Source organism: Phyllobates terribilis, unplaced genomic scaffold (genome assembly GCF_046119375.1).
Source record: "Phyllobates terribilis strain yellow unplaced genomic scaffold, ASM4611937v1 Scaffold_2__4_contigs__length_985480577, whole genome shotgun sequence".
Lineage (NCBI taxonomy): Eukaryota > Metazoa > Chordata > Amphibia > Anura > Dendrobatidae > Phyllobates > Phyllobates terribilis.
In genome coordinates, this window is record NW_027362762.1 from 437,875,221 (window position 1) to 437,899,648 (window position 24,428).

At 43.8% G+C, this 24,428-nt stretch overlaps 1 protein-coding gene across 1 annotated transcript in view; it reads right to left on the reverse strand.

The window, feature by feature from the left end:
* The window catches only part of LOC141214196 (ras GTPase-activating protein 4-like), a 274,525-nt gene that overhangs the window by 57,609 nt on the left and 192,488 nt on the right, over positions 1–24,428 (reverse strand). Inside the window, exon 7 of the mRNA XM_073665419.1 lies at positions 607–738. Coding sequence (XP_073521520.1) covers positions 607–738 — 132 coding nt within the window. The remainder of the gene's footprint in view (positions 1–606; positions 739–24,428) is intronic.

Consider the following 24,428-nt stretch of genomic DNA (forward strand, 5'->3'; position numbering starts at 1 on the left):
CCTTTCCTTCTCTCAGTGTTAGAGAGTGTTGAGAGGAAAAAAAGCATTAACAGTTTCAGCGAAAGGTCATTAAAGGGTTCTGGGGGCATTTACACAAAGAGGGAACTTCTGGTGTACAAAATTCATAAATTCTGATGACCAAAATATTCAACTTTTTAACTTTTTACTGTTATCAGCACTTTTTCAAAAATGTAGAAAAAAGTGTGTGGGCTTAAGCTGGGAGGGGAACCTTCATCAGTCTGAATGATGTACTATAATTTACAACAGTTTCTGGATAGCAAAAGATAAATAAAATTTTGCTCCCACGCACTTGGGTTTAAGTCAGACATATAAAATATTATGCAGTAAGTACAGAATTCATAGGAGTCCCAGTTGAAAAGTCCACAGTGGCAACACTTGTCACCAGTAGAACTAATCTGGCAGATTCAGCAGATTGACCATTCTGGGAGCAACCTAAAAATCATGCGATTACTGAGTAAAGGTATCAGCACTGCCGTTGCACAAAAATGACTGCTCTAATACGTAAAAGGCAGTACAGCTTAAGAGAATGAGGGCATTTATACTCAAAGAGAAAGATTATTTATTGATAAACGTGAGCTATCTTACCTTGCCAAGAAAATCATTTTTACTGACTAGGTCCCAGTCCCAAACCTCTATTGTTAACTTTTCACTGAAAGATTCATCCAAATCAAACTCAAACACTTCGTTCCATCGGGGATAGCAGGACTTCTTCACAACCTGTGAATATAAGATTCAGAATTGCAGAAGTACATGTCTTTGACTTGGAAAAACATAAGCCTGAAATAAGAAAAAAATAATAAGATTCAGATTTGTAGAGGTACGTGTTTTTGACTTGGAAAAATTAATGTCTGAAATAGAAAAAAATAACGAAATGTAATAATTATTTTTGACCAATCAGTGTCAAAGTCCAGTGAAGAGTATTTCTACGGGCTTCTGTGTGATTCATGTTCAGGACTTAATACTGTTCAGGGAGTTTATCATTTAGCGTGATCTTTAATCAATAAAACATTAAGCCTTAATAAACATAATTATGTGGAGTGGAGGAGGATCAATAATTGACTCAGTTTCTGTTCAGCTTTTCTTTTTTGATCTCCTCTTTACTCATAAAATTTTAAACATTAGTTTACAAAACACATATGCAATTATTAACTCCAGAAAAATAATAAAGGAGTACATTTTAAAAAATATTTTTGCTTATGCCACTTTCACAAACCTCTGAACACTAGAGCAAAAAACAAAAAAATTGACCTGTGCACACAGACTTTCTGCAAAGAATCACTTGAGAACAGTGCCGTATTTAGAAGGGAGCCTTCTGAGGAAGCCAACGCGAAACGTATTTCAAAGGTGTCTTTGGTGTTTATGCTACATGGTAACATGATTTATTTGTACATGACAGTCCAGCTACAGTGGTTATTGTTCTTACTGAATCTTTTTATATACAGTAAGCTGCATATTTCCTCTACACTGTGACTCATATATTTTGCACTTAGTACTTTTCTCCAATGGGTCAATTATTATTGCACTTAGCACGTTTTTCCATTTGGTAGATTATTATCTACTCCACTGCGCGGAGGAATGCAGTATCTATATGAGATTTAATGAATCATTATTCCCACTGGTTTATACAGTACAGACCAAAAGTTTGGACACACCTTCTCATTTAAAGATTTTTCTGTATTTTCATGACTATGAAAATTGTACATTCACACTTAAGGCATCAAAACTATGAATTAACACATGTGGAATTATATACTTAACAAAAAAGTGTGAAACAACTGAAAATATGTCTTATATTCTAGGTTCTTCAAAGTAGCCACCTTTTGCTTTGATGACTGCTTTGCACACTCTTGGCATTCTCTTGATGAGCTTCAAGAGGTAGTCATCGGAAATGGTTTCACTTCACAGGTGTACCCTGTCAGGTTTAATAAGTGGGATTTCTTGCCTTATAAATGGGGTTGGGACCATCAGTTGTGTTGTGCAGAAGTCTGGTGGATACACAGCAGATAGTCCTACTGAATAGACTGTTAGAATTTGTATTATAGCAAGAAAAAGGCAGCTAAGTAAAGAAAAACGAGTGGCCATCTTTAAGAAATGAAGGTCAGTCAGTGCGAAAAATTGGGCAAACTTTGAAAATGTCCCCAATTGCAGTTGCAAAAATCATCAAGCGCTACAAAGAAACTGGCTCACATGAGGACCGCCCCAGGAAAGGAAGACCAAGAGTCACCTCTGCTTCTGAGGATAAGTTTATCCGAGTCACCAGCCTCAGAAATCGCAGGTTAACAGCAGCTCAGATTAGAGACCAGGTCAATGCCACACAGAGTTCTAGCAGCAGACACATCTCTACAACAACTGTTAAGAGAAGACTTTGTGCAGCAGGCCTTCATGGTAAAATAGCTGCTAGGAAACCACTGCTAAGGACAGGCAACAAGCAGAAGAGACTTGTTTTGGCTAAAGAACACAAGGAATGGACATTAGACCAGTGGAAATCTGTGCTTTGGTCTGATGAGTCCAAATTTGAGATCTTTGGTTCCAACCACCGTGTCTTTGTGCGATGCAGAAAAGGTGAACGGATGGAATCTACATGCCTGGTTCCCACCGTGAAGCATGGAGGAGGAGGTGTGATGGTGTGGGGGTGCTTTGCTGGTGACACTGTTGGGGATTTATTCAAAATTTGAGGCATACTGAACCAGCATGGCTACCACAGCATCTTGCAGCGGCATGCTATTCCATCCGGTTTGCGTTTAGTTGGACCATCATTTATTTTTCAACAGGACAATGACCCCAAACACACCTCCAGGCTGTGTAAGGGCTATTTGACCAAGAAGGAGAGTGATGGGGTGCTATGACAGATGACCAGGCCTCCACAGTCACCAGACCTGAACCCAATCGAGATGGTTTGGGGTGAGCTGGACCGCAGAGTGAAGGCAAAAGGGCCAACAAGTGCTAAGCATCTCAAAATTGTTGGAAGACCATTTCCGATGACTACCTCTTAAAGCTCATCAAGAGAATGCCAAGAGTGTGCAAAGCAGCCATCAAAGCAAAAGGTGGCTACTTTGAAGAACCTAGAATATAAGACATATTTTCAGTTGTTTCACACTTTTTTGTTAAGTATATAATTCAACATGTGTTAATTCATAGTTTTGATGCCTTCAGTGTGAATGTACAATTTTCATAGTCATGAAAATACAGAGAAATCTTTAAATGAGAAGGTGTGTCCAAACTTTTGGTCTGTACTGTATATAACCATTTGATGATTAATCCTGGACTTCTATACATCATATTGATCTTATGAATGCATATGGCATGCTTTATGTTCCTTTGACATGGTTGTTTATATTGCACTATGCACTTTTCTCCAATTGTGAGATTGTAATTTTTTTTCACTTGTAGAGTAACGGGCCCTCCATATACAGTGGGTACAGAAAGTATTCAGACCCCTTTAAATTTTTCACTGTGTTTCATTGCAGCCATTTGGTAAATTCTAAAAAGTTCATTTTTTTCTCATTAAAGTACACTCTGCACTCCATCTTGACTGAAAAAAACAGAAATGTAGAAATTTTTGCAAATTTATTAAAAAAGAAAAACTGAAATATTACATGGTCATAAGTATTCAGACCCTTTGCTCAGTATTGAGTAGAAGCACCCTTTTGAGCTAGTACAGCCATGAGTCTTCTTGGGAATGATGCAACAAGGTTTTCACACCTGGATTTGGGGATCCTCTGCCAATCTTCCTTGTAGATCCTCTCCAGTGCCGTCAGGTTGGATGGTGAACGTTGGTGGACTGCCATTTTCAGGTCTCTCCAGAGATGCTCAATTGGGTTTAGGTCAGGGCTCTGGCTGGGCCAGTCAAGAACGGTCACAGATTTGTTCTGAAGCCACTCCTTTGTTATTTTATGTGTGTACTTAGGGTCATTGTCTTGTTGGAAGGTGAACCTTCGGCCAAGTCTGAGCACTCTGGAAGAGGTTTTCATCCAGGATATCTCTGTACTTGGCCGCATTCATGTTTCCTTCAATTGCAACCCATCGTCCTGTCGCTGCAGCTGAAAAACACCCCCATCGCATGATGCTGCCACCACCATGTTTCACTGTTGGGATTGTATTGGGCAGGTGATGAGCAGCGCCTGGTTTTCTCCACATATACCGCTTAGAATTATCACCCAAAAGTTCTATCTTCGTCTCATCAGATCAGAGAATCTTATTTCTCAGTCTGGGGGTCCTTCATGTGTTTTTGAGCAAACTCTATGCAGGCTTTCATATGTCTTGCACGGAGGAGAGGCTTCCATCGTGCCACTCTGCCATAAAGGCCCGACTGGTGGAGGGATGCAGTGATAGTTGACTTTGTGGAACTTTCTCCCATCTCCCTACTGCATCTCTGGAGCTCAGCCACAGTGATCTTGGGGTTCTTCTTTACCTCTCTCACCAAGGCTCTTCTCCCACGATTGCTCAGTTTGGCTGTACGGCCAGGTCTAGGAAGCCTTCTGGTGGTCCCAAACTTCTTCCATTTAAGGATTATGGAGGCCACTGTGCTCGTAGGGACCTTGAGTAATGCAGAAATTCTTTTGCAACCTTGGCAAGATCTGTACCTTGCCACAATTCTGTCTCTGAACTCCTTGGGCAGTTCCTTTGAGCTCGTGATTCTCATTTGGTCTGACATGCACTGTGAGCTGTGAGGTCTTATATAGATAGGTGTGTGACTTTCCAAATCAAGTACTATCAGTTTAATTAAACACAGCTGGACTCCAATGAAGGAGTAGAAGCATCTCAAGAAGGATCACAAGTAAATGGACAGCATGTGACTTAAATATGAGTGTCTGAGCAAAGGGACTGAATACTCATGACCATGTGATATTTCAGTTTTTCTTTAATAAATTTGCAAAAATGTCTACATTTCTGTTTTTTTTTTCAGTCAAGATGGGGTGCAGAGTGTACTTTAATGAGAAAGAAATGAACTTTTTAGAATTTACCAAACGGCTGCAATGAAACAAAGAGTGAAAAATTTAAAGGGGTCTGAATACTTTCCATACCCACTGTACATTGCTGTTTACATGCACTCTGCCTAATTAGCTCCTATGATCATGGACATTTCTTTATTTGGTGATTAGTATATGAAATATATATAGATCTATATGTCACATAGTTTGTTAGTTTGACAGATCATGTATACACTTGTAACCATTTAATTACACTGCAGCACGCAATCTTATCTTGTTTTTTGTATCATGTACTGTATATCATTCTCGAATTTTATGTTTTTAACAAATTGTATAATTACATTGTGAACCAATAAAGTATTATTATTTTTTTATTTGCGTCTTGTTTTATATCGGATGAAATCATTAATTTTATATTTTGAATGGGATTTATACACATGTAGCGAAATAAAATATGTTTATTTTTATGGGGGGAAAGGAAGAGATTCAAATTGTTATATCATTTTTTTTATCAAAACATCTATTTTAACTTTTTTAATCTCCTTAGGGGACTTGAACTTGCGATCATTTGACTGCTTGTACTATATACTGCAATACTACATTATTGCAGTATACACTAAAAATCACTGTCTCCTATGAAGCCAAGCCACAGGTTTGCCTTCAAAAGGAGCACAGTCAATTCATCAGCACCCTACCATACCGTCACTGGGATCCAATTGGCTCATAGATCGGCATGCCCACTGGACACACATTTTAGTAGCCGCTGTCAGAGATAGATGGTGGCATTTAAGGGTCTAACAGCTGCTGTTAAAGGCAAGGCCTAACTGTGTAGCACAGCTGTCGTCTGATGAGTATGATGTAGGCTCGGCTTCTTAGGTGGTATCATTCATAGTACCCAACAGTGAATGTATCAGTACATCCAATGTCGAAAAGGGATTTAAATACAGCATAAACATTTTTTTTTATGACTGTACACACATAATATATTATCAATAAGGTCAATGTAAGTGTTTTTGTGTGATTCAATCCAAAAGAAATAGACCTTAGTGGCAAGTGACTGGCTTCAAAGTCAGCTCCAAATGGTGTTGTCTTCTGCAACCAGTTCTTTGTTGCACGGAGATCAGCTTCCAATATGATAACTTCATCACTGTTATTTGTAGTTTAGACATGGTGCTATACATACAGTAAGTAAACTACTTCTTCCGCTTTCTGATGCTAACCAATCATAAGCAGGCAGCAACACAGTGGGGACAGAAGAACACGCCCCCAAGTGACAAACAGTCAGATCTCCTCATTGCAGAGTGATGACATGTGCTGAAGCACAGCAGACTTGAGTGTGATTACCTAACAACTGACAGATCTCATCCTTCAGCAGTCAGTTTGGCAGTACAGCTGAAGTTGAGTCTCATTAAAAACCTGTCACGCAAGGTGTGGGAAAGACTATGTGCAACAGAAAGGGAAGAGGAAAAAGGAGCCCAGACTCTAGGGAAAGGGGGGAGTGGAGACCTCGTAGGCTGATCTAGTGTCACCCTATCTCCACTAACGTCCCTATTTTGGTTCTTCACCAATCGCCGCATGCGTACCTTGCCCTGTCTTTCCCTGGCATTAGGCTCAGGCTAGGGAATGGAGGGGTTGAGCACTAGTCGATCCCCACTGAACACTAAAGACAACAAGGGGGGACAAACAAGGGAAAATCGCTTAGCTTTCGTCGACTCCAGACAAATGCGCACACGTCCTCTAGCACCAGAGAGGAAGAAGTACTGCTTTTGCTCAAGCCTTCACAAGGGGTAATGAATATCGCCGGCACCTCCTTCTGGCAGACAGCAGGTATTTATACACCCAGGCAAGGACCTCATTCAAACAACCCTTCATGCCCTGCTTCAAAAGAGCTCCCAACATTAAAGACGCGCTAGTACGCGCGGATATTGGTGGTAGTATAAGTGGGCAGACGCAACGTTTCCTCCAGAATCCAAAAACGGGCACATTCCCGTGCCTCCATTGCCACCAGTGCAATAATGTCCTTAAAGGTAATTCCGTTTCCCATCCTCAGACAGGTAAGAGATACACCATCAAAGACTATTTTACATGCGACAGTTCATTTGTGGTCTATCTTATCAAATGCCCATGCGGCATGATCTACATTGGTGAAACAACGCAATCGGTGAAAGATCGTATCTCTAAACACAAATCTACCATAATATGTAAATATATGCTACTACCCATTCCCCACCATTTTATTACAAAAGGACACAATATCTCACAACTAAGGTTCCAAGTTCTGGAACAGGTACCACCACCACGCAGAGGTGGTGATCGTATCACACTCCTAAAAAAGAGAGAAGCTTTCTGGATCCACGAGCTGGAATCCAGAACCCCTAAAGGCCTGAATAGGGAATACGATTTATCGGCTTTTATGTAAGATTGCATCCACTAGGCATAGTTTTCCTTTTTTTTCACACATCATTATAACCTTATATACAGCCCCCCCCCTGGGATTTATCCAGGTATTATGATCATAAATTGGGAAATTATTATTATTATGCTCCATGATTGCTGTTTTGACTTGCATAAAATGTTGCACAAATGCTGTATTTTCCCCGTATTATCTTATGTCAATATTACTGTACTCTGTCTACGATTTGCTACTGTATTGGTATGCATTTATTTATTCTTTGTTTCCTTCCCTCTTAGATCTCCTTGCCCTCTCTTCCTGCCCTCCTATCCAGTCCCTCCTCCGTTTCCACAGCGGCAGCGCACGCCCAGTTACTTCCTATTAGTGTGGAACGCAAGCCTCTGGACCGCACGCATCACCCATATCGTCACATCCGGTGACGTCACTTCCGCTTCCGCGCCGGCGCGCTCTGCAGCGTTCTATTCAATTAGTTTTGCCCTATAAATACATGCCCTCCATACCTTATGGCAGCGCTCTCTACTAGCGGGGGATACCGCGTAGTCCAGGCCATACACAAGTCACCGCTCAGGTATAGTACTCCTTGTCTCTCTCTCTTACACTTCAGTACCACCAGCCTCTCACCTTGGCATTTGTATGCTTCTAGGTAGCCTTAGAGACTCATTGTCCGGGCCGTTCAGCCATGCACACTTTCACTGGCAGTCTGGTAGGTCTCCCCTAGTTGCTTGCTTCCGCGATCATAGGCAGCACCCTATACCTTCTCCCATTCCCTTTTTTTCCTTCCCCTTTTTGTTCCCATCCAGCTCGATTTATGTTCAAATGTATGTTTTATTTAATCTCTGTACTACATTACTTGTATTTTGCAGCAATACTGATGAAGGTCAATGTGGACCGAAACGTTTAATTTGGACTGCATATTATAATAAAATATCATATTCTTTCATATCCATTGAGTGCCGAGGTTATTTTCAATATAGTATGGGTTCGGCCCCTACTCGTGCACCACTTTAAACAGCTGTGCAGTGTTTTTTGCTTCTACCTGATTTACCGTTCCACTAGCACGCTGTTGGGATATGACTTCCAACACTTTTTCCTACAATGCGGAAGAAGCTTCTTCTATACTAGCACAAGTTAATATACAGTACAGACCAAAAGTTTGGACACACCTTCTCATTTAAAGATTTTTCTGTATTTTCATGACTATGAAAATTGTACATTCACACTGAAGGCATCAAAACTATGAATTAACACATGTGGAATTATATACTTAACAAAAAAGTGTGAAACAACTGAAAATATGTCTTATATTCTAGGTTCTTCAAAGTAGCCACCTTTGGCTTTGATGACTGCTTTGCACACCCTTGTCATTCTCTTGATGAGCTTCAAGAGGTAGTCACCGGAAATGATTTTCACTTCACAGGTGTGCCCTGTCAGGTTTAATAAGTGGGATTTCTTGCCTTAGAAATGGGGTTGGGACCATCAGTTGTGTTGTGCAGAAGTCAGGTGGATACACAGTTGCTAGTCCTACTGAATAGACTGTTAGAATTTGTATTATGGCAAGAAAAAAGCAGTTAAGTAAAGAAAAACGAGTGGCCATCATTACTTTAAGAAATGAAGGTCAGTTAGTCCGAAAAATTGGGCAAACTTTGAAAGTGTCCCCAAGTGCAGTTGCAAAAAACATCAAGCGCTACAAAGAAACTGGCTCACATGAGGACCGCCCCAGGAAGACCAAGAGTCACCTCTGCTTCTGAGGATAAGTTTATCCTAGTCACCAGCGTCAGAAATCACAGGTTAACAGCAGCTTAGATTAGAGACCAGGTCAATGCCACACAGAGTTCCAGCAGCAGACACATCTCTACAACAACTGCTAAGAGGAGACTTTGTGCAGCAGGCCTTCATGGTAAAACAGCTGCTAGGAAACCACTGCTAAGGACAGGCAACAAGCAGAAGAGACTTGTTTGGGCTAAAGAACACAAAGAATGGACATTAGACCAGTAGAAATCTGTGCTTTGGTCTGATGAGTCCAAATTTGAGATCTTTGGTTCCATCCACTGTGTCTTAGTGCGACGCAGAAAAGGTGAACGGATGGACTCTACATGCCTGGTTCCCACCGTGAAGCATGGAGGAGGAGGTGTGATGGTGTTGGGGTGCTTTGCTGGTGACACTGTTGGGGATTTATTCAAAATTGAAGGCATACTGAACCAGCATGGCTACCATAGCATCTTGCAGCAGCAAGCTTTTCCATCCGGTTTGCGTTTAGTTGGACCATCATTTATTTTTCAACAGGACAATGACCCCAAACACACCTCCAGGCTGTGTAAGGGCTATCTGACCAAGAAGGAGAGTGATGGGGTGCTACGCCAGATAACCTGGCCTCCACAGTCACCAGACCTGAACCCAATCGAGATGGTTTGGGGTGAGCTGGACCACAGAGTGAAGGAAAAAGGGCCAACAAGTGCTAAGCATCTCTGGGACCTCCTTCAAGATTGTTGGAAGACCATTTCCGGTGAGTACCTCTTGAAGCTCATCAAGAGAATGCCAAGAGTGTGCAAAGCAGTCATCAAAGCAAAAGGTGGCTATTTTGAAGAACCTAGAATATAAGACATATTTTCAGTTGTTTCACACTTTTTTGTTAAGTATATAATTCCACGTGTTAATTCATAGTTTTGATGACTTCAGTGTGAATGTACAATTTTCATAGTCATGAAAATACAGAAAAATCTTTAAATGAGAAGGTGTGTCCAAACTTTTGGTCTGTACTGTACCTTGTGACTTTTTGAGGGTCCCCCCAAGAGAAACCAGGGGTCGCGATCTGGAAAAGGAACAGAGACATCTCACAAATCTTGAGCTCTACTGTGCCACCATCACAGAATATCTGAGGGTCCAACGCATTCCCAGAGGTCTTAGAGTACCCTTGAGACCCACCTTATTCTCCGATCTACCGGATTACTGCAACCGCTTTGAACAGATTTTAAATAAATGTTCACTTGATCTCATGACATTAACTGTAGACTTTTTACACAAGGCCATTTCTTCCACGAGGGACCAGATCAAGAATATCGAAAGGCAACTTACATCCTCAATCAACGCTGAGGAGTGGTCTACTTTGCAAGCCAAAATTAAAACCAATATTGACCTACACCGAAAGTAGACCGAGGCCAGAAAAAGACTCAAATTCCAGAGAGATACTGAGGACTACGAACTACAAAGAGTTTACCGATGGCAGGAGAGACATCCGGCTGGTGGAAGCTCTCGCCGTTATATCCACTCATCCACCGACGTCTCCTCTTCGGGCTCGGAGACAGACAGGAGAGATCAATCCTTTTCCTCTTCTCGTTTTTTAGGACAATACAAGAGACGCCCATCCCAAAGAAGACGAGAAGAGGCGGGCAGCACCAGAGGTGGCATGGATTTCACCAGGATAACTCGCTCCCAGACACAACGCCCCTGGTGGTAAATATATCATCTAAAACCTTGAATAGAGCTCAAACAACTCTATTACAGAAAGGCCTTTCCTTTTGTCCCTCTTACCGCCCCAATACTTTCAAACTGGAGATGGAACTCCAAAGGTTCTATCGGTCACTCAGACTCAAGGTTCATTTTGCCCAACCTAACTCTCCTAATATCTCTCATCCCCTCTCAGTCTATCCCTCAGATCCCCAGGTAGCCATCACTTCCAAAAGTCTTGGCCTTTACACCCGTAGTTCATACAGACCACCCCAAGGCTCACATGCCCTCGAAACTTTTATTGGTTTTGTTGACAGTGCATTCAAAGACCTTAGGTCCAGAGCAGACAGGGGCAAGTTGCACTATGAATCCAACCTATCATCCCTAGACCAACAGGCCCTCAAAATCCTAAAAGAGGACAAAAATATCATCATCAAACCAGCTGACAAGGGGGGAGCAATAGTGGTCATGGATAGAGCACAATACATTACTGAAATTGAACGGCAATTAAACGATACCACCACTTATCACCGTCTACCACATGACCCCACCCTCCAGTTCAGCAAGCTGATCAATACAACTATTGGCCGATTTGCTGGAGCTGGAGTTATAGACACCAAAACATGCGAATTTCTAACAAAGATTCACCCGGTCACACCAGTCTTCTACACATTACCCAAGATACACAAAAGTTTGACGAACCCACCAGGCCGACCGATCGTAGCCTCCACAGATTCTCTCCTCTCTCCATTGGCTATTTTCTTGGAGAAAATCTTAACTCCCCTCACCCAGAAAAGCCTGGCCTATCTTCTGGACACTGGGGCCTTTCTTACGGCCCTTAAAGATGTGGGACAAGTGCCCTCTGACGCACTGCTTGTCACTTTTGACGTCAGAAACCTGTACACGTCCATACCTCATGACACCGGTATAGAAACAGTCAAAACTCTCATGACTGATTCATTGATAGATCCCCGAGTTATAGACCTTTCCATTGAGTTACTCACGTTGGTTCTCACCAAAAACTACTTCCTGTTCGGAGACTCCTACTATCTCCAGATCAAGGGCACCGCAATGGGCTCCAATGTGGCCCCCCCTTATGCAAATTGCTATATGGCTACCTTTGAAAACCGGATGGTTTACTCACACCCTCTGTTTCAGGCACATTCTGTCATATGGAAAAGATTTATTGACGATATTTTTTGCATTTGGGATGGCACATTGGAGTCCCTCAAACTGTTCTACAATTTCCTCAATTCGGCTTGGCCTGACCTTGGTTTCACCATGACCCAGGATCCATTTAAGATCAGTTTTCTAGACACCCTGGTGTTGAAAGACACCGAGGGGCGCCTAAGTACAGACCTCTTTCGTAAACCCACGGATCAAAATGGTTTACTACACTTCACCAGCAATCACCCCAAACCCATGATAACATCCATCCCCAGGTCCCAATTCAAAAGGGTTGAACGCATTGTCACAGATCCAGACACTAGAGCCCTAAGACTCCAGGAGATGCAATCTAAATTTAGAGAACGGGGTTACCCATCCTCCGCTCTCCAAACCAGTATGAGGAACCCAACTGGAAGTTCAACTACGGACAAAAAGGAACGAGTTCCCTTTGTCCATACGTTCCATCCATATGCCTATCTTCTTCATAAAGCCATCAAAAAACACCGGAACTTACTACAAGAAGCATATCCTACCATACCCTCATTCAAACAACCCTTCATGCCCTGCTTCAAAAGAGCTCCCAACATTAAAGACGCGCTAGTACGCACGGATATTGGTGGTAGTATAACTGGGCAGACGCAACGTTTCCTCCAGAATCCAAAAACGGGCACATTCCCGTGCCTCCATTGCCACCAGTGCAATAATGTCCTTAAAGGTAATTCCGTTTCCCATCCTCAGACAGGTAAGAGATACACCATCAAAGACTATTTTACATGCGACAGTTCATTTGTTGTCTATCTTATCAAATGCCCATGCGGCATGATCTACATTGGTGAAACCACGCAATCGGTGAAAGATCGTATCTCTAAACACAAATCTACCATAATATGTAAATATATGCTACTACCCATTCCCCACCATTTTATTACAAAAGGACACAATATCTCACAACTAAGGTTCCAAGTTCTGGAACAGGTACCACCACCACGCAGAGGTGGTGATCGTATCACACTCCTAAAAAAGAGAGAAGCTTTCTGGATCCACTAGCTGGAATCCAGAACCCCTAAAGGCCTGAATAGGGAATACGATTTATCGGCTTTTATGTAAGATTGCATCCACTAGGCATAGTTTTCCTTTTTTTTCACACATCATTATAACCTTATATACAGCCCCCCCCCCTGGGATTTATCCAGGTATTATGATCATAAATTGGGAACTTCTTATTATTATGCTCCATGATTGCTGTTTTGACTTGCATAAAATGTTGCACAAATGCTGTATTTTCCCCGTATTATCTTATGTCAATATTACTGTACTCTGTCTACGATTTGCTACTGTATTGGTATGCATTTATTTATTCTTTGTTTCCTTCCCTCTTAGATCTCCTTGCCCTCTCTTCCTGCCCTCCTATCCAGTCCCTCCTCCGTTTCCACAGCGGCAGCGCACGCCCAGTTACTTCCTATTAGTGTGGAACGCAAGCCTCTGGACCGCACGCATCACCCATATCGTCACATCCGGTGACGTCACTTCCGCTTCCGCGCCGGCGCGCTCTGCAGCGTTCTATTCAATTAGTTTTGCCCTATAAATACATGCCCTCCATACCTTATGGCAGCGCTCTCTACTAGCGGGGGATACCGCGTAGTCCAGGCCATACACAAGTCACCGCTCAGGTATAGTACTCCTTGTCTCTCTCTCTTACACTTCAGTACTACCAGCCTCTCACCTTGGCATTTGTATGCTTCTAGGTAGCCTTAGAGACTCATTGTCCGGGCCGTTCAGCCACGCACACTTTCACTGGCAGTCTGGTAGGTCTCCCCTAGTTGCTTGCTTCCGCGATCATAGGCAGCACCCTATACCTTCTCCCATTCCCTTTTTTTCCTTCCCCTTTTTGTTCCCATCCAGCTCGATTTATGTTCAAATGTATGTTTTATTTAATCTCTGTACTACATTACTTGTATTTTGCAGCAATACTGATGAAGGTCAATGTGGACCGAAACGTTTAATTTGGACTGCATATTATAATAAAATATCATATTCTTTCATATCCATTGAGTGCCGAAGTTATTTTCAATATAGTATGGGTTAGGCCCCTACTCGTGCACCACTTTAAACAGCTGTGCAGTGTTTTTTGCTTCTTCCAAATTCTGATTGACATGCTCGGTCTGTCCATTCCACTCAGGGAGGAAGGCAGAGAAAAAGGACAGCTGCACCCCCAGTCGAGAATAGAATGCTTTCCAGGACTTGGAAACAAACTGGGTCCCTCAATCTGACACCACATCGGAGGGAACCCCGTGAAGCTTCACAATCTCATTTAAGAACACCTTGGCATTTGGAAGTGCAGGTAATGCGACGAAGTGAACCATTTTACTGAACCTATCTACTACCACCAAAACCACCATTTTGCCTGCAGAAACCGGTAGGTCAGTAATAAAATCCATGGACAAGTGTGTCCATGGCCTACTAGGGATAGGTAGCGGAAGAAGAGTATCAGACGGACGGGTATGCAAAACCTTAGAATCCGCGCAAATACTACAAGCAGCTATGCGTTCAATCACATCCCGATGCAACCCCGGCCACCAAAAACTACGAGAGAGAAGGTCCGCGGTTGCCTTACCACCTGGATGCCCAGCAAGCACAGAGTTATGATGTTGCTTAATTACTTTGCGGTGCAGATTAGATGGCACAAATAACCTTCCTGAAAGACAGGAGGCAGGGGCATCCCCCTGAGCCACCAACACCTCACCCTCCAGTTCAGGATACCATGCCAAAATTACAAAGCATCAGCCTTGACATTTTTAACCTCTGGACGGAAAGTGACAACAAAATTGAACCTAGTAAAAAATAGGGACCATCTGGCTAGCCTAGGATTGAGACGTTTAGCTGACTGGAGATATGACAGGTTATTATGGTCAGTAATAATAGTAATAGGATGGAAAGCCCCCTCCAAACAATGTTGCCATTCTTCGAACGCCAATTTGATCACCAAAAGTTCCCTATTACCCACGTCATAATTTCTCTCAGCCGAAGACAATTTTTTTTAGAAAAGAAGGCGCATGGACGCCATTTACCAGGGGACGGACCCTGAGACAACGCAGCCCCAACCCCGACCTCCGACGCATCAACCTTCACGATAAAGGGTTGGGAAACATCGGGTTGACTGAGTATAGGTGCAGTGGAAAAATGATTCTTTAAGGAAGAAAAAGCCTGGAGGGAGGCATCTGACCATTTGGAAATATCAGACCCCTTCTTAGTCATGTCAGTAAGGTCTTTTCACAATTACTGAGTAATTTTGGATGAATTTCCGGTAAAAATTAGTAAAGCCCAGAAAACGTTGTAGGGCCTTCAAGTTCTCGGGACGTTCCCAATCATGGACTGCATGGATCTTCTCCAGATCCATCCAAAAACCCGAAGATGACAACAAGTACCCCAAAAACTGCACCTCCTGAACAGCGAAAACACATTTTTCCAGTTTGGCATAAAGTTTGTTATCCCTTAATATCTGGAGCACCTGCTTAACATGCCTCCGACATGTCTCAAAGTCAGGTGAGCAAACCAAAATATCGTCCAGATAGACCACTACAAACCTCTCCACCAAATGATGAAAAATATCATCTATGAAATGCTGGCATACCGCAGGTGCATTGGTCAAACCAAAAGGCATAACCAGACTTTCAAAATGTCCTTCCGGGGTATTGAACGCTGTTTTTCATTCGTCCCCTCCTCTGATTCTAACCAGATTGTAGGCTCCTCTTAAATCCAACTTGGAGAATACCTTAGCTCCTACAACCTGGCTGAACAAATCAGGAATCAGAGGAAGAGGGAATGGATCACGGATGGCAATTTGATTTAATTCCCGGAAATCTAAACAGGGACGTAGACCGCCATTTTTTTTCTTTACAAAGAAGAACCCTGCATTCACGGATGAAGATGAGGATCTAATATGTCCATTCTCCAGACTTTCCGCAATGAAATCTTTCATGGCTTGTCTCTCAGGGCCAGAAAGATTATACAATCTGGACTTCGGTAGTTTAGCTCTGGGGGTCAGGTTAATAGGACAGTCATATGCATGATGAGGAGGCAAATCCTGACACCCTCTCTCTCAGAAAAAACATCCTCAAAACCAGACAGAAAAGCAGGTAATATTTTCGTAGAGACAGTAGCAAGGGAAATATCTAAACAGTTCTTATGGCAGTTATCTCCACATTCAATAATCTCCCCGGCTTGACTATGCACCAACGGATTATGTTTAACAAGCCAAGGCATACCCAAAGCAATAGGTGTGGGAAGATTGTCCAGGACATAGAAAGGGATTATTTCACAATGAACTGACCCCACCCTCAGTTTTACATTATGTACTGTTAGAACACTCCTGTTAGTTTTTGCTATCTGCCTATTTATTCCAGCTCCACCCTTCTGGCTTTGCTGGACTTCAGTGCCTATCTCTGTCTAGTTCGCTTGGTCCTCTTGGACCTCTAGTACGTTTTGTCTGTTTTTCTTTTGTGCTCTGCATCTACTTCTGTTTAGGAGGTGTCCCATTTTTGTCCCAGTCCTTAGTTCTTTTAGGGACCGCTCCCTTATTTCTATAGGTCTTCTTTCAGACTGGCCGAGGACTAAGGCGGGTCTGTTCAAAAGGAACAGGCAGCCCGCTACATCGTAGGGATTCAGCTTAGTCTTACTGTAGGGACAGCTTTCCCCTATCTTTCCTTAGTTCATGTTGCAGATCATAACAGTAAGTCCAGCCCAAAAAAAAAACTAAAAGGAAAGAAATTCGGGGATCAGTATGGTTTCCGTCCAGGAGTTGGCTCAAAGCTTGCAGGGATTGTCTCTGGAGGTGGCCGAGCTTCAACAACACGTGAGTAGCTGTCCTGGAGCGCATTTTGTTGAACCAAAGGCAGGACTGCCTGATTATTTTCCTTTAAAAATGCTCGTTATATTTTCGTTTGAGACCAAGATACTCTGGGAATGAATCACAGCGCATTGGTTTTATTATGTCACTTTTGCGCAAAGAACCACGGGGTTGGGCCTTTTCTCTCCAGCCTAATGATCCGTGTTTAAGTTCTGTTGAATAATTTTTTTCTGCTATGGGGCTATTATATGACGATCCTGATCGAATCTCATCTGCTGAATCAGAACTTAGACGTTTGAATCAGGGGTCAGATGATGTTGAAAATTATTGCACACACTTCAGGAGATGGGCTTCAGAAGTTAAATGGAATGATTCTGCGCTAAGATGTTTATTTCTTGCTGGTATGAGTGAAAGGGTTAAGGATTTGCTAATTGCATTCCCTGCACCTGAGACTCTGCAGGAAGCTATGCAGTTAGCTGTTCGTGTGGACAGGAGACTGAGGTCCAGGGTTAATGATGTAAAAACTCCTGTAACTTCAGGTCCTAGTTCCCAGAAAATCTGCTCTGACAGCGGAGAACCAATGGAGGTTGAGGGGATGTCACTCCGCTCTCAAGAAAGAGATCGGAGATTCGCCGAAGGTTTGTGTCTTTATTGTGGTAAAGATGATCATTTGATTAAGTATTGTGAGCGTCGTTTAAGTAAAGAAAAAAAAAGGTCTGTTACGCCAGTATAGCTTGTTTACGCTCTGCAGGAGTGTTTCTTTCTGGGAGTACTACTCTGCAGGGAGATTTGATTGAATTTCAGGTATTTGTGGATTGTGGTTCAACACTTAATGTGATTGATAAAGGGTTTTTGGAAAACCTTAAATTGAAATCCAAACCTTTGTCATCACCTATTTCTGTGGTTGCAATTGATAATACTCCTTAGAAATGTATTACTCACAAGACTGCTGCATTTCCTCACACTATCAATGGAGATCACCAAGAAATTTTGGACTTGGTTGTTTTGGATAATTTGCCCTAGCCAGTTGTTCTAGGATTGCCTTGGTTAAGACTGCACAATCCTTTATTGGACTGGTCTACTAATGTGATTAAGTCTTGGAGTCCGAAGTGCTATGATAAATGTTGTAATGGTCGCATTGCGGCTGTGGAAAAGGGGGAATTACCTGTACCTATTCAAGATTTTTGGAGGGTTTTTTCGGAGGAGGAGTCGCAAGTTTTACCTCCTCAGAGGGATTATGATTGCGCCATTGAGTTTGTTCCGGGTGCTACACTTCCCAAAAGTTGCTTGTTTAATCTGACTATCCCTGAAAGAAAGGCCTTGGAGGAGTACATACAGAGTAGCCTGGCTGCTGGTCACATTAGACCTTCTAAGTCACCTGTGGCAGTTGGATTCTTCTTTGTTAAAAAAAAGGACGGCGGTTTACGTCCATGTCTGGATTTTCGTGAAATTAATAAGATTACCGTACGCAATTCCTACCCATTGCCGTTAATTTCTGACTTGTTTAACCAGTTAGTGGGGGCCAAGTGGTTCTCCAAAATTGATCTCCGGGGGGCATACAATTTGTTACGTGTGAAGGAGGGTGATGAATGGAAAACTGCTTTTAACACTCTGGTAGGTCACTTTGAGAGTCTGGTGATGCCTTTTGGTCTTACCAATGCACCTGCATTTTTTTCAGAACCTTATTAATGACATTCTGAGACCTTTGATTGGTAAGAATGTAAGAATGTGGTTGTGTATTTGGATGACATTTTGATTTATTCAACAGATCTCGAGTTCCATTGGCGGAGTGTACGTGAAGTTTTGCAGTTATTGAGTGATAATTCACTCTTTGCTAAGCTGGAGAAATGTGAATTCGCTGTGCAGAAAATTAGTTTTTTGGGCTACATTGTCTCCAGCGAGGGCTTTGAGATGGACCCGGTGAAGGTTCAGGCTGTGCAGGAATGGCCTAGGCCTATTGGTTTGAAATCTATACAGAGATTTTTGGGTTTTGCCAATTATTACAGGAAATTCATTAAGAATTTTTCTGTAATTGTTAAACCTCTAACCGATCTCACCAGGAAAGGTGCGAATACGGCCCAGTGGACTACTGAGGCCATTGAAGCGTTTGAGTATCTCAAAGAGAGGTTCAGTTCTGCCCCTATCCTTATGCAGCCTGATGAGACCAAGCCTTTTTTGGTCGAGGTCGATGCCTCATCAGTGGGGGTCGGAGCAGTTTTGTCTCAAGAGAACAAGGGTGGAGTACATCCTTGTGCCTTTTTTTTGAAAAAATGTTCGGAAACCGAACTGAATTATGATGTTGGAAATCGGGAGTTGCTGGCTATTAAACTTGCGTTTGAACACTGGTGTAATTTTTTGGAAGGCGCTAGATTTCCTATTCAGGTTTTCACAGATCATAAGAATTTGATCTATCTGGATGCTGCCAAGCGTTTGAATGCCCGTCAAGCTAGGTGGGCACTTTTTTTTTCTCGGTTTCATTTTTCTGTTACCTATATCCCTGGTACTAAGAATGTTAAAGCCGATGCTTTATCTCGCAGCTTCTCTCCTATGGTCGGTGCCGAGGAGGAGGAGAGCATTTTTCAGAAAGGAGTTGTGGTGGCAGCTTTGGACTCTGTTTTGGAGAATGGGATTCTGAATGCTCAAGATGATGCTCCATCTAACACTCCCCATGGGAGGTTGTTCGTGCCTAGAGCCTTTAGGAGAGATTTGTTTGTGGAGTGTCATGAGTCTCGGTTGGCAGGTCATCCAGGAGTTTCTGAGACTAAGAGACTTATCAGTCGCAGTTTTTGGTGGCCTGGACGGCAGAAGGAAGTCATCAAGTGGGTGCGTCAGTGTACTGTGTGTGCTAGGTCAAAGGCTTCACATACTCCAGCTGCGGGGTTGCTTTGCCCTCTGGAGGTTCCTAGTGCGCCTTAGACGCATCTCACTATGGATTTTATTACTGATCTTCCTGTGTCCGAGGGTTTTACTGTCATCTGGGTGGTCGTGGACCGTTTTAGTAAGATGTGTCATTTGGTTCCATTCATTAAGTTGCCCTGCGCCAAGACACTCGCTAAGGCATTTGTTAAGGAGATTGTCAAGCTCCATGGCGTTCCCACGGATATTGTTTCTGATAGAGGACCTCAGTTTGTAGCTCGCTTTTGGTGTGCTTTTTGTGACAGGTTGGGAGTCCATTTGTCATTTTCGTCTGGTTATCATCCTGAGTCGAATGGACAGACTGAAAGAAAGAACCAGGATGTAGAACAGTTTTTGCATTGTTTTGTGGCGGACAATCAAGAGGTGTGGTCTGAATTTCTGCCTCTCGCGGAATTTGCTCTTAACAATCATACATCCTCCTCTGCTGGGTGTTCTCCTTTTTTTTGTTGTACTGGGAGACATCCGTCTTTTGGTTCGTTCTCCAAATTGGGGTCGGTGGTGCCGGAGGAGGAGAATTTTTCCGGTGATTTGGAGAGTTTGGACTAATGTACGTTGTAACCTGCAAGAGGCTAACAAGAAGTCCAAGAAGTATTTTGACAGGAAACGTAAAGAGGTTTTGTTTACTGTGGGTGACATGGTTTGGTTGTCCTCGAAGAACCTGCGGTTGAGAATTCCCTCTAAAAAACTAGGTCCTAAGTTTGTGGGTCCATTTAAAGTGCTTCAGGTTCTTAACCAGTCTGCTGTTAGGTTGGATGTCCCTACTTCCTGGAAGATTAATCCTGTGTTTCATGTTTCCTTGTTGAAAAAGGCTGACGTATCTAATAGGGACGCCACTGTCACAGTTCCTCCTGTGGTGGAAGACGGCGAATATGAAATTTCTCGTATTTTCAATTCTAGATGGCATAGAGGGAAGTTACAGTATCTTGTCTCCTGGAAGGGTTTCGGTCCCAAAGACAACTCCTGGGTAAGAACGGATGATGTCTCTGCTCCTAGGCTTGTTAAAGCTTTCCACAGGAGATTTCCTGATAGGCCTGGGCCTGGAGGATCCGGAGGATCCTCATAGAAGAGGGGTACTGTTAGAACCCTCCTGTTAGTTTTTGCAATCTTGTGTTTTGCGGTCACGTGACCATCTGCCTATTTATTCCAGCTCCGCCTTTCTGGCTTTGCTGGACTTCAGTGTTGTTTGACTGTCTCTCTAGCCAAGTGCTTCGGTGCCTATCTCTGTCTAGTTCGCTTGGTCCTCTTGGACCTCTAGTACGTTTTGTCTGTTTTTCTTTTGTGCTCTGCATCTACTTCTGTTTAGGAGGTGTCCCATTTTTGTCCCAGTCCTTAGTTCTTTTAGGGACCCCTCCCTTAACTCTATAGGTCTTCGCTCAGACTAGCCGATGACTAAGGCGGGTCTGTTCACAAGGAACAGGCAGCCCGCTACATCGTAGGGATTCAGCTTAGTCTTACTGTAGGGACAGCTTTCCCCTATCTTTCCTTAGTTCATGTTGCAGATCAGAACATATACAATGTGAGTAAACGCTTTCTGTGCAAGTGGCGCCGAGTCGATGGCGAACATGGAAATAGGTTTAGCTAAAGTACAGCCAGCAAGAGCATGACTTTTCACAAACTCAGCATCAACTATACGGACTCCGGCTCAGCTGTCAACAAACACAGAAATTTTCTCGGTTTAGCTCTCTAGCAGCACCTCCAGTACTGGTTCACCCCCAAGACCGCTCCCCCGGCAGAAGTAGACAACCCCGACAAGAAGGCCCCGGCGAAGGTGGTCTTACCCGTCTGTCCTGAAGACGTCTATCATGACGTTTGCCAACGACATGGCATGCTCCAATGACTGAGGGGTTTTATATACTGCCAAGGCATCTTTCAACCTTTCAGTAAACCCCTCACAAATTTGACTTCTAAGTAATTGCTGAGTCATTCCATTTGGAATCCGTTGCCCATCTACGGAAATCCAAACTGTACGTCTCCACTGACCAATTTCCCTGCTGAAGGCGGCATAGCCTACACTCAGCCAAGGAGACTCGGTTAGGGTCATCATAGATGAGGGCCAGAGCCTCGAAAAAACCCTCCACAGACTGGAGACAAACTGAGTCCTGCGGTAAAGAAAACGCCCACGACTGGGGATCTCCCTGCAGTAGAGAGATCACAATTCCAACCCGTTGCTCCTCATTTCCGGAGGAGTAAGGACAAAGTTTAACATACAGTTTGCAGGCCTCCTTAAATACAAAAAACTTGTCCCTACCTCCTGAAAACCTGTCCGGGAGGGCATCTTGGATTCAGGTTGGACAGGCCTACCTGCAGAGACCCCCACAGACCCCAAAAGGTCCACGCCCAAAAACACACAGAGAGAAAAAAAAAACAAAGTCTCAGGTTTTTTTTGCTTTTCCTTTTCAAAATGTGCTCGGCCGGCGATAATGTCACACAAGATGTGGGAAAGACTAAGTGCAGCACAAAGGGAAGAGGAAAAGGGAGCCCAGACTCTAGGAAAAAGGGGGAGTGGAGACCTGCTAAGGCTGATCTAGTGTCACCTTGTCTCCACTAACGTCCCTATATTGGTTCTTCACCAATCGCCGCACGCGTACCTCGCCTTTTCTTTCCCGTTAGGCTCAGGCTAGGGAAGGAAGGGGACCAGCACTAGTCGATCCCCACTGAACACTAAAACAACAAGGGGGGACAAACAAGGGAAAATCGCTTAGCTTTCGTCGACTCCAGACAAATGCGCACATGTCCTCTAGCACCAGAGAGGAAGAAGTACTGCTCTTGCTCAAGCCTTCACAAGGGGTAATGAATATCGCCAGCACCTCCCTCTGGCACACAGCAGGTATTTATACACCCAGGCAAGGGTGTTAATTAGCCAGAGGAAGGTAGCCTTTGGGTCCTAGAGATACAGTTTCTAAGAAGTTGTCTGTAATGCCAAACGAAGAGATTTCCTGCAACCGACTGCAAGGTGACTGTCTGTCACCTCTGACACACCCGTGACAAAACTTTTAGTTGCTCTCCTATCACGCTGTCTCTGTATACTGGAGGTAGGGGGCCTAAGCTGACCCTAAGCTGGGGCCCTGACTAATCCCTCAACCTGGAGGTACTGTTAAAGGTACAGAGGTCCAGGCCGCCAGCGTAACCCCTACCTCCTGAGGATCCCTGCACCTAAGTAATCTAGTCCTGAGAAGGACCCCAATCACAACAAAAGGGGACAAATAATAATATGCCCACACACAGTACTTAGACGAACGAGACAGTACAAGGGAAAAACCAAAACCACCTTGCATACAAAAACTACACAACTACAACAGAGGGAACACCAACGGGAAAGGAGATAAATGATAAAGCGATGAAGGGAAAAAACACTCCAAATGCACTTAGCTCTGAAACTCCAAACACCACGATCCGCTCTGTTAGTCTGCATGAAATGCTTTCACCGACACTTCCCTAACAGACCAGCAGGCATTTGAAGGAGTCTCACTACAGCAGCATTGATTGCAGCTGGGCGAGGCTGGACCTCGTCTAGCACAGAGAGAGAGAGAGAATTAACTCCCTCACTGCCGAAAAACACAAAGCACCAAAAAGTCAGCTGCGAGAAGTCAGGCTGTGTAATCGTGACGATCTTCGTGGCGACACACCCGTGACAGTACCCCCCCTTCTACGAGGGGCCTCCGGACCCTCAGGGCCAGGTTTATCCGGGTGAGTCGTGTGGAAGGCCCGAACTAATCGGTCTGCGTTAATATCCGACGCAGGAACCCACATCCTCTCCTCAGGACCATACCCTTTCCAATGAACCAGGTACTGAAGGGACCGGCGATTAAAGCGTGAATCGATGACCCTCGATACCTGGAACTCCAAGTTACCCTTGACCACCACTGGAGGGGGAGGTAAAGGTGACGGTACCACCGGCGCCACATACCTCTTAAGCAACGATCTGTGGAACACGTTGTGAATTTTAAACGTAGGGGGGAGGTCAAGACGGAATGCCACCGGATTAATAATAGAACTGATTCTGTACGGCCCGATGAACCTGGGACCCAGTTTCCAGGAGGGAACCTTAAGTTTTATATTCCTGGTAGACAACCATACCCGATCGTTCACACTTAGGTCCGGACCAGACACTCTCCTCCTATCAGCCATACGTTTGTATCGGTTCCCCATAGTATTCAGATTCTTCAGCACCCCTCTCCATACTGAAGCGAGTGATGAGGAAAATCGTTCCTCCTCAGGAACCCCCGAAGAGCCCCCCCTACTGAAAGTACAAAACTGGGGGTGAAAACCATATGCCCCAAAAAACGGGGACTTACCAGTGGACTCGCTCCGCCTATTATTAAGAGCAAACTCTGCCAGAGGTAAGAAAGAAGCCCAGTCCTCCTGGTTCTCTGACACAAAACACCGGAGATATGTCTCCAAGCTCTGGTTCATACGTTCCGTCTGACCATTGGTCTGAGGATGAAAAGCCGATGAGAACGACAAATGCATACCCCGCCGTGCACAAAACGCCTTCCAGAACTTGGACACAAACTGAGACCCCCGATCAGACACCACCTCGGAGGGTACCCCGTGAAGCCTCACAATCTCCCCAATGAACACCTGCGCAAGAGTTTTAGCATTAGGGAGAGCCGGAAGAGCGATAAAATGTGCCATCTTGCTGAACCTGTCCACTACAACGAGTATGACCGTTTTACCCGAAGACGGAGGG